General features: G+C 41.5%; 1 protein-coding gene across 1 annotated transcript; it reads left to right on the top strand.

Moving 5' to 3' along the window:
• Window positions 1–7,691: 7,691 nt before the first annotated feature.
• On the top strand, window positions 7,692–10,144 carry LOC131286519 (docking protein 2). Its single transcript, XM_058315481.1, has 2 exons — window positions 7,692–7,849; window positions 7,956–10,144. Exons 1-2 carry the CDS (start codon window positions 7,766–7,768, stop codon window positions 9,528–9,530), a joined length of 1,659 nt encoding a protein of 552 aa, XP_058171464.1. The 5' UTR covers window positions 7,692–7,765; the 3' UTR covers window positions 9,531–10,144.
• Window positions 10,145–11,280: the final 1,136 nt, after the last annotated feature.

Genomic DNA, 11,280 nt, shown 5'->3' on the forward strand with positions numbered 1-11,280 from the left:
CTTTTTTAATGGTTACACAAACTGCAACGTACATTGGCATGTACCATGTGGGGAGTCGTGTCGAGATCGGATTTTAGAGGCGACTAAACAAACTATAGTTTAAGTAAATGATGCCAATCAGGTTTAAGGTGGCATTTCAAAGCGAGTTTAAATCAACTGAGCTGAAACAAACAAATAAAATGTTATTTACTTGATTGCTGTGTACGGTAAAAGTAATAAAATATTATTTTTCATCAAAGAAATTGATAAATCTATTAAAATAATAGATATTAGGATAATTTTTAGCAAACTTAAATTTAATCCTTAACTGAAAAACATAGAAAATAAACAGCAAATAGTAAAAGAAAGAATTCTCAATAAAATCCCTATGAACATGAATCATGAATGGATCAATTTTCCACAACATGAGGTCACATTCTAAAACGCTCCCATCTAACGCATTCCATCGTCATCGCAACTTTAAGCCCTTTAATCCTTTGTTCACCGTTTTGTTTTCACTATAACAAAACTTCCAACTATCCCTTTTCCACAACCAGCTACCGGTTGTTGCATAAATTTCATTTCTTTTGCACTTCGAGGGTCGCTCGATGTCAAATTTTAATGGTCGATAAAAACATTGGCGGGGACACAAAAAGAAAGGCAAACGCGCAGCATCATGGATTAGGAGGTACACGGTCGGAAAAAAAGTGTCTGAAAAACGCGGCTGATGGGCTGGCAAGTAAAACCTGCTCGGTGCAGCATTCGGTGCGATTTATGAAGCCTTTTCCATCGCCAACGCACAACTCAATCAGATGTCAAATGCATTTTTCATTTCCCCATAGAAACACTCATCGGTCGCGACGCACTAAAACACTGCATCACAATGCTGCTCCCTTGTTCTACTGGGTTTTGGAAGGTGGTTAGTGGGTGAATTTTATCCCTTTAACCGTTTGCTGCACGGGGGTTTTCCCTAAACAACAAGAAAATTCATCCAGTTCAGCATGAGGGGATTAAAAGTTTTAACTCGTGGTCGCTGCGGAGACTCCGCTGTGTGGTTGTTGTTTTTTGTTTTATTTCGTTTTTACTCCTTTGCTAATCCGAAACGAATCGCAGGCCACGCAAAACGCGTGTCCGAATGAAAAGAGCATTGCAAAAGTCACGGACAGAAGCCTTGGGCCGTCAAACGCTGGCGCAAAACTTTAGAACGGACGACGCCGACCGGAACGATGTTAATTAATTACGTCCCGGGTTTTTTTTGTTTGGTCCGTCAATTAAACTGCCCGCTGGATGGCAGTGAGTGGACTAACAAAAATTATCAAACGGAATCTTGATCATCTCGTCGCTGTTGGATGAGTTGCTGAGGTGGAGATGGATACAAAAACTTCATGCAAAGTTTGTTTGGCCACTGAAGCGTTATTTGGAAGCAGCATCAAAGGAAGTTGACATAATTTTTTCATCAACTTTACCAATGTTAGTTAATGAGTTATGATTTTTGGATATTTACTATCGTAGTTTATTCTCCAATATCATTTCATGTGTTTTATCTTCTATGTGTTTTATCTTCTATGGCACCATAAATCTGAATTGATTTTTATTACTTTAACTTTACTATCCACATTAATGGTAGATATAAAAATCAAATTAAATTTCGTTTCCATGGAGTTTTGGTGATTTACTTGTTTTTCTTTTACCAACCACCCCGTTATATTGATCCCATACGGTGGTCAGTAATAGTTTATCGGATACCAATCAAAATAAAACCTTTTTTGTCTGATCTCCCCCGTCCAAACCCTCGGATGCGCATTCACAAAGCGAACGGTAGGATGGTAGTTATAATTTTCAAAATAGCCATTCCCACACCTGCATCACGCGGTCCGCTCCGGAAAATAAATATCGATCACCGGAAGTGCAATTCCCGCTCATCGGAATACTTCGGGCACCGAAAACGTCGTCGTACGAGATTCCCGGGTCTGATGAAAACGATCGGGAAAAATTTTCCCAAACTGCAATAACAGACGGCAATAAAAGTGCCGTGGGGAGCCTGGAGGGGAGGGAAAAAGAACGACGCTCCCGATGAGGTGGTAATGTTGGCGTAGCCGCAGCCAGACGGAACCCAGCCGCACGGAAAGTAATATTATTTTATGCCGGTAGCAACAACCGACCGGGAACCGCTCAAGACGCAACGAAACTGCGGACGATGCAATCGAGCGTGAATGGTTTCAGGAATTCGCCCCACGGTGCAGCGGTCCTCGGGCAGGCGAATTTGTGAGTGTGGGGTTGAGGTGAGCATAAAATAAACATAAATATACGAAACCCCGGCGCCCCGCATCCACCGCACGGAATCGGCAGTTCTCCGAGTAGAGGCCGGAACGAAATGAACGGGAAGCAAACGTCCATTTTATGTGCCGCTTTTGTCGCTCGCGCAAACACAACTCCCCAACCCGAAGCTAGTCGCATCGATAAGTGACCAGGAACAGGGGTAGATGTTGCGAGCATTTCGTGGAGAACAATTCCCGACCCGACGACATAACAATGGCCTCCCCGTTTGGTGGGTCTCGAGTAGCTAACAACGGTGTACACTGGTAGTTTTAAGCAGGACCGCAGCGTAATTCAGACAGGCAGTTCTCATCATCCTGTTTATAATCCGAACTGTGTGTGTGTGTTTTCTTGTGAGTATGTGTTACGCCTGTGCCTGGCCATCCTTTAACGATCCGAGCAGCTAAAAACCCTACTCAACGTCGCGACCGTGACTTCGCCGGGATCGAAAGGAGCAAATCGACCGACTAGACTCGATCAGATAAGCAAAGGTAATGCGTCGCACCCTGGTAATATATGTACTGGTTGCGATAATCAATGCACGATCTTTCGCTCCGGTTGGTGGACAAACCGTTACTGGAAAACTTTAAAATAAAGCAACCAGTAGAGGAAAATCGGGCAAAACATGATCTAGTCTTATATAAGATTGGAACTGTTGTAGATGTGAACTTTTAGTGTGTGTATAGTATGCAATATTGTTTGCATTATGTATAAAGAAAGACAAAACAAATTAACAAATTAACAAATTAACAAATCAATAAATTAACACATCAACAAATAAACAAGCAAACAAATTAACAAATTTACAAATTAACAAATCATCATATTAACAATTTAACAAATTAACAAGTTAACAAATTAATAAATTAACAAATTAACAAACCAATAAATTAACAAATTAACAAATTAATACATTAACAAACTATCAAAAAGAGGGTTAAAAATAAACTTTTCTAAGCATTAAATTTTTAAATCATGGTAATAGTGATATAACTAACTAGTATTACATTTGAATTAACGTGGAATTGTGAAGTATTTTTCCCTAGTTCAGAAATCCGTATGAAATCACATAAGTCTTGCTAAAACAATAAGCCAAAAACAGTCTTTTACGAATTTTCGAACGTAAAAGCTTTGAAAAACATTATTAAAGTAACATTGTCCAATTGAATGACATCAGGGAAACCATGATTAATACCGTATCAATTAAAAAAACTGAGGAACAAATCATTTATCAAGAGACTCACTGACACTGCATGTAAATTATACATCGTTTATTATGTCATAAATAATTTTAATGACGATGTGTGATAGTTTTGTTTTCCTTGATTTTTGTATTGATTTCAACCAGCCACGCTTTTAATTTTATTCAAATCTCATAGGGGAATGTGCATTCCTTTCAAATGATCAGACCTTTACGAAACACACACACACAAACCATTGCGATCATTCGCAATGAATGGCCTGTGGTTTCCATTGGTCCTTTTCACCGATAGATCTGGTATGAAGAGGAATGTCAACTCCATGCTAAACAAACGACATAACGACGAGCAATATTTACGAACAACATAATCGCCAATCCGTGCCACAAGGGGGGTGCGAAGGTCAGGGAGCACTGGCCGAGCATGTGAAGAAAACCAATAGGCAAAGCATCCAACCGCAACGGCACCTCTCGAAGCACATTGCAGTCAACGTTCGTTATCGTTGCTTACTGGCAGTGGCAATGTCTGCATTTCTCGGCGTCATCGTCAGCAAACGCCTACGGCATTCGGGCACTTTTGCTGCGACAAAAGATCGAGCACCGAGTTTATAGGCGAAACCTGTCCCACTTAGGAAAGCTCTAGGTCTCGGCTTTGAGAAAGCGGACCGCTGGGTTGGTGATTGAAGCTGAGCACCTCCATTCAAAACCAAGCTCCGACCGAAAGCAATCATTCCTCCAAGCTCCAATGTACGGGCCCGGAATAGACTTGGTCCTGCGGAAATAATCCGGTGCGGCATAAATTTTCCTCCCCTTGCGCGGCAAATAGCACTACTTCAAAGAGCGCCAGCTCGAGTGCAACGCTCAATGGTGCATATCATGCACAACTTACTCGCCACCGAAAGGGGATTACTCGTTAAATTCGATTAATCGATAATCACTGAAAGCAAACAACCTCACAGTGGGACCGACGACTGAGACGATGATTACGAGGATGCCAATGTCGGTGATCATGATGATAATAATGATGATGATGATGATGATGACGATGATGATGATTGACCGAACTGCAGCAGACTCTGTAGTGAGAAAACGCACGTGGGATTTAATTATTGACAAATGGAGCAAAGTTTTGCAAACACACATTTCGAAACACAAACGAGGGAAGGTTGTACCGGTGTGGTAATCCATGGGATGAAAAGTCATGGCCCACAGGGAAATTGAGCGTGTGTGCCGTGCGGCATCGAATGCGGATTGGAAATCAATTGCATTTTTCCACCACTGTGCTACAATGATTGGTTTGTTCCAGTGCGGAAAAGAATGAAGTTAAATCAATTACCGATCAGAAGTCATTGGACGGCGGACGACATTAAAGCTGTTGAGGCTGAGAAAATTCTGTTGCTTGAAGAGGGTGAGAACAAGTGAAGAATGTTGGGGCATAATGAAGTGTTCCATTTGTAATTAACAGAAGTTATTTATTATCAGTTAAATTTTTAATGAGTTTTAAATAAGTTATAAATGAGTTTATGAGGGGAAAAATTGAACATAAACAATTATATTTATTAATGTGATTCAAATTGAAAGTATTTTTGCAAAACAATAGTTAAAGAGCTACAAAAAACAATAAATTATGTTAAAAGTGTTAAGCAAATAAAGAAACGTAACATTGCTTACAGCATGCTAGAACCTATAATAATTGGGTCTCCATTCTTCAAAGTATTAATGCTGCCTTAAAACAGGGTTGAAACTTGCAAACCCGCCGTTTGAAGTTTGTTTTGGTCTGGAGCTTTACATTGAACAAATTGGAAACACATTGAATAAATTATGTTAACAGTGTTAAGCAAATAAAGAAACGTAACATTGTTTACAGCATACTGGAACCAATAATAATTGGGTCTCCATTCTTCAAAGTATTAATGCTGTCTTAAAGTAGGGTCGAAACTTTAAAACCCACCGTTTGAAGTTTATTTTGGTCAGGAGCTTGGAAATTGGAAACACATTGAATAAGTTATCATTTATACTTCCTACGAAACGGTCATAGTTTAATTCGATTAAATTTCCAAAACATGTCGTAACATCAAATGTAGACATCCTCAAAATGAGAAAAAATATTGGAAAAGAAACGACGAAATGATCCCTGCATCGGGACGACTACGCTTTACACCAAACCGATGATCCCGACCCGTCAGGTCCTGTGGGAAACCACATTGGGAAAACTCAACCAGAAGCCAAAACTTGGAATGAATGCCCTCACCGAAACACAGTTTCTTCGAAAACCATCCAAAATACCTTATCTCACGACGGCCACGGCGAGATGGTCATTTGAATCCCATCCATTCCGGCTCGTCACGGTCAGCCCGTCACTGTTTTTGACGTCAAAGGATTTTCCCCTGGTGATTCCCGGCCGGCAAACGTCGTTTCATAAGAAGCGAAAGGGAAAAGGATAAATAAGCATCAACGGTAAGCTGCTGGGACATCAGCATTTTCCTCCTGGAAAGCCCCACAAAAATGGAATTTGAAATCGAAAGCTGCAAACGCACGCTAGTAGCAAGATGTGGTGTATGTGTGTGCCAAGTTTTCCCCTTCTCCCTCCGACGGCTCAAATTTTCAGTCTGTCGGTGAAAAGAGTTGAGAGAATTGGGAAAAGCTGTTTCCCCTTCCATTTGGGACGTCTTTTATCTCCCACCGAAAAAAGGGCAAAAAGGAAAGTCGTACCGCCAGTGAGCCCATGCTGAAATGTTACTTCCTGTTCCGGTGTGTCAGTTATCTTCCGATCATATTTCCCCATCCCACAAAATTAGATGGAATTTCTTTGTTTGGGTGCAATAACGGATAACCAAAACAAGATCATATGTACCCAACAAATGTGGATGTGTGCGGATGTGTATGGGACAGTTTAGGATCTTCCTGAACCGACGCCATCTAGAAACCCTGTTTGCGAACGTCCAGCGAAAGGGCGCCTGAAACCTGTTCAACTGACCATGCTTTTAGAAAATAGTATAGCAAAAAAGCACTCTCCAGCCGAATGCCTCACAATTTTGCCTCGAAATGCAATCAATGGAGTAGATGTGACCGGAAAAGATACCGCCAGGACCCCGCCATAAGGAAAAGCGGGTAAAGGGCGGGTTGTGGGAAAAGTCTAAGGAGTCTAACACAATAAAAATCATCATCATCATTTTCCGGTCCATATAGCAATCGGAGTGTTTGCGATGAGTCAACCGTACCCGTCTGCGTCACAGTCAACATGTGCATGTGATAGGAGTCCTCTTTCATTAAGTTTTCTTTCCTGCTCTTTTTTCTACAAGATAATTTTCCCAAGTATTCTCATACCCTTAGTCAGCTTCTTCTTAGTATTGGATGTCCTTTAGCTTCCCGGGTTTCTTGTTTATCGTCATCTACATGATTTTGGTTTGAATGGTGCTATCATCAACATCGTTTCCGTTGATCTAGGATAATTTTCTCCATCCCCCCTACGTTTGTGTGAACGATGCAATAATGATATGTTGATAGAGCTTCCACGGCATCCCTGATATTGCCTTGCCAATCTTACATGTTTCTTATCATTATTTCAATGCATTTTATTATTGTTTTGCCTTTATTTATTGGGATTATCAATTTGTTTGTTTTATATAATTTTTAAAAGCCCAATTTTTCTATTAAATGGTCAAAGTCAAAGATAATGGAGACGCCAAGTATCTCTCGGGTTGCCAAAAAAAACCGAAATACACAAACTGAAAAAAAACTTTTCAAGTTATACATTTCAGCTGGGAATCTGTTTAAAATACGATAATAAACAAGTTTAGTTTTTTCACATTCCATTCCATTGAATGGTTAGTTTTCGACATATTTTCGTCATTAGAGTTTGATAGAGTTACCTATCGAATCTTTCTACAAAAAAACTGACACTACATAAATTATTTTAATAACTTTCGTGTTTGTCTCCTAATTGAAAACATTGTGCAAGTCATGATTATCATAATTGAATTAAAATTTGTCCGTGGAAAAACACGCGCCTAGTTCACTGTGATGTGCGCACGCAGCTTAAGCTATACCAAGGTTGTTAGTGACAAGCTTACCAAGTAGCTTTGTCCAAGTAACCTTGATCACGAAATGTCAAATGCAGAAAAACGAAATGTCAAACGCTCTGTGCATTAGAAAAATGTAATCGAAAGGAAAGTTTGTCACTGAAGAAGAAAGATCATGAATGGTTAAATGTGCAGCAAACAAAAGCAGTTTTCATGTGTTCTGTGTTAAATTTACATTCCCAAGATTGTGATGGATGAAGAAGAGTGTCCGTTCCTGTCGGGGTTTCTCACGGTGAAATCGCAAAGTGGATTTTCCTGGCGGGTCGCCAAAAAGGTAGGTTTGTGCGTGCGTTGTTTTGGCACGATCGTGTGTATAAAATTTACATATCACACGTTTGTGGGCTTTCCTCTATTCGCTCTAACATCTATCCTTCTTTCAGCTAAAGTACTGCCAACTGTTTAAAGCAAGCCGCCATGGAATTGAAAGACTTGAGATAAGCGATACCGAGCACGACAAAACGCCTCGCATCGTAACTCTGAAAAATTGTGTCAAAATAGTGCTGGACCAGCCGCCACAGAATACAATTAACATAATTTCGGTAACTGGTCAAATCCAGCTTTACTCGCCCGACGAATCGGTGGCTCGTCAGTGGACCAACGCCCTGCAGATTGTTGCATTCCAGGACAATTCTAATCAAACGCCACCCCCGCCACGGCTAAATACGATCGAGGAGGATAATGATCTGTACTGTTTATCTTACAGTGAAGGAATCTACACCGTAACACTGATACCAACTGATGCTTCGATAAAGAATGGCATCGAACCGAAAATGTACACGCTGGAGCTGGGGCAGATGGAGATGCGGTTGAAAAGCTACGAGGATGAGAGCCTAACCGTGGCCGTGTGGCCGTATCGTTACATTCGCAAGTATGGCTACCGAGAGGGCAAGTTTACCTTCGAGGCTGGCCGGAAGTGCAACACGGGCGAAGGAACGTTCAAGTTAGACAACGCCAATCCGCAGGATATTTTCCGCTGCATGCTGACCAAGATGAAGTCGATGAAAAAGAATCTCTCTCTGGCCGAGCTCGGAACGCACTCGTTAAGCAGTCAACTGTGCGCTGCACTAGCCCTGGAACCCGGGTCCAGAAGTCCCTTGCCCGGGATACATTGTGATGACAACGTGACTGCGCACCTCTCGTCGATCGATCTTCTTCCCGCATTTAATGATGTCTCGGCACACAGTACGGTGACGCAGTTAAAAAGTATCCCTGCAAAGCCGCCTCGCAAGCAAGGTTCACCTGCATTACCCGAGCCCGATCCAAAGCATTCCAATGTTTCTACTGTGTTTATCAAGAACAACGGCCACAGTGGGCAGTGCAGTACCGACCAGATGGAACTGAATCGGACAATATTCGTCCAAAATAACGGGAAAGCTAACGAGCAGCACGGTGGGTGTAAAAACAAAGAGGTGGACTACGAGTGCGTCAAAGATATAACCGACGCGTGGAAACTGTACGGTTTAGACGATGTCAAACACACGGAAATATTACACGGAACCGAGACTGAAGCCGAGAGCTGCTCGTCGAGAGGACTTCTATCCCTGCATAACAGTGAAAACCACGTTCGGCTGGAGTATGATCGGTTGGATTTTTTCCGCACTTCCACGCGCCATACGTCCGACTACAAAACGGTTGTCCCTATTGGGCTTTCTTCGGATCGCAATATGAATGTTGCGGGCGCGAAGACACGACCACCCCCTTCGGATGATTATGAAATTATTGGAGAACCTGGTACGATAGGAACACTAAGTCCAACGCAAACACAACAATCTCACCAGCACCACAGCCACCAGTCTTCGTCGATCGGTTACAGCGTATCGGGTAGCATCGCATCGGTACGCCGTAGCCAGGAGAGTGACTTTGACTTATCAGTATTTAACGAACATCCCGATGATCAGCGAAATATTTCTGCCACCATCAATTATGCTACCATAAGTAAACCGAAGCGTGTGTAAGCCTCGATCTGCTCGACAAATACTCGAAACTTGCATAATGTCCCAGAGTTAGTGCTTTATTAGTATGGTCTAACCGGTCGATAAACTGTTGAATTGAATGGATGGACCTGTTTTTTTAATCATAAAAATAATTGTTCAAGTATTTGTGAGTCCTATACGAACGATCGGTTACGACGATTAGCAGCATAAAAATGTGATACGGTTTTGAATGGAAAAAAGACACAATTGATGTTAGGTAGGAAGGCAGGTTTTTACAACGGAGAACACGAGTAATGATTAATCCGAACAAATACCCTTCGTCCTAACTTGTACATCACAAGTAGATCGTTATTAAAACCATATGATGTATTTGAGCTGAAATACCAGCAGGCCCCTAATATTAATTAACTAAACACAACGAAGCATAAAAATAGAGTATAAGCAAACATAATTCAGTCCAAGAAGAGAGTAATTTTAACTAGCATCTATAAGTCATAGAATAGGCAAAACAGCTCAGACATTTGTCCCGAATCAAAACAAACCCCAGACATTTATTTTTGAAGAAAAAAATAAAAATTTACGAATAGGTGCCATTCAAATGATTGCGAAATTGTTAACCTTATTCCTACGAATCATTCCGATAATAAATACAACACTGTCGTGTATAGAAAAGGTTGTCCTCAGTTGTTGAGACGAAAGGGAATAAACAGTTTGATGGTGAAGGTTATCATTATTAATTGCTTTTGAAGCGCTTGTAATCAAAACGGTGGAAATTGAAACGATGGCATGGCTCATTCTATGTCATCAAGTATGAAACAGTCATATCGTATGAGGGATGATTTATTACTTTACTATTACTTCGTCAAGTTTCGTTCCGAAAGTCGAAAAGCGCAATTTGATGGATACGCGATGTGTAGATACATGCGTTCGTTATTTTCTACCCAAGATTATACGGTAGAAAAGGATTTTAAAAATCACTAGATCTACCATTTTGGATCTCTTTTCATAGCCAACATTTTGTAAATTTTTCCTACAAAGTTCAAAAATACAGCACACCATAAGGGATCCGGTTTTTCGCTCACCCGCGTGCCAAACGACAAAAAAGAGATTTGCAACATCCGGTTCCTTAAGCGATGGCTTTAACACTCAACTTCCATTGTGGCCCCAAACCGCAGCACATTTTGTAAGGGTTCGAGAAAAAAAAACCGGCGTCATTTTCAACGGATGTTTATGCAAATATTTACCTCGTTTGATGGTGGCGAAATGTTTTTTTTTCTTACACTTCCCTTTCACCACCACCGGTGTACTTTTCCATGGAAAGCCGACTTTCCTTTCCAATATTTACCCATCCATTCGGTTGCGTATTTTTTTTTATATTTTGACTAAAAGATTTTGCGTAAAATGGAGATTTCCTTCGCCGGGCTCATGGTGGTGCGCCGCAGACCGGAACCGGGTCGAGAGGTCGAGGTTCTTCCGGATGAAAGTAACCACCTCCCGTTGGAAAGGGAGGCGACTTTTTCCTGTGAGCAGCTTTTTTTTCTCCTTGAGCCGCGACGACATCATTCCGCTTGCCGCCTCAGACGGTTTAAGTGTGAGACCCCCGGGCGCTATTTAAATACCTCCAATTTACATTCAAATTTTTAGCTCCCGCCCATCTGTAGACGCGTCTCGGCACGCGTCTTCGCTCGATCCATCTTCGTCGATTGACGGTCTAGCCGCTGCAAATCGCTGACGACGACACGGTTCTGCGTCTCAAAATATATATTCCGCA

This window comes from Anopheles ziemanni, chromosome 3 (genome assembly GCF_943734765.1).
Source record: "Anopheles ziemanni chromosome 3, idAnoZiCoDA_A2_x.2, whole genome shotgun sequence".
NCBI lineage: Eukaryota > Metazoa > Arthropoda > Insecta > Diptera > Culicidae > Anopheles > Anopheles ziemanni.

Bases quoted from the DNA above. Each gene is read 5' to 3' on its own strand.
- LOC131286519 (XM_058315481.1), top strand. From the start codon at position 7,766: ATGGATGAAGAAGAGTGTCCGTTCCTGTCGGGGTTTCTCACGGTGAAA. The intron at 7,850-7,955 runs GTAGGTTTGTGC...TCCTTCTTTCAG, and splicing joins CCTGGCGGGTCGCCAAAAAG to CTAAAGTACTGCCAACTGTT.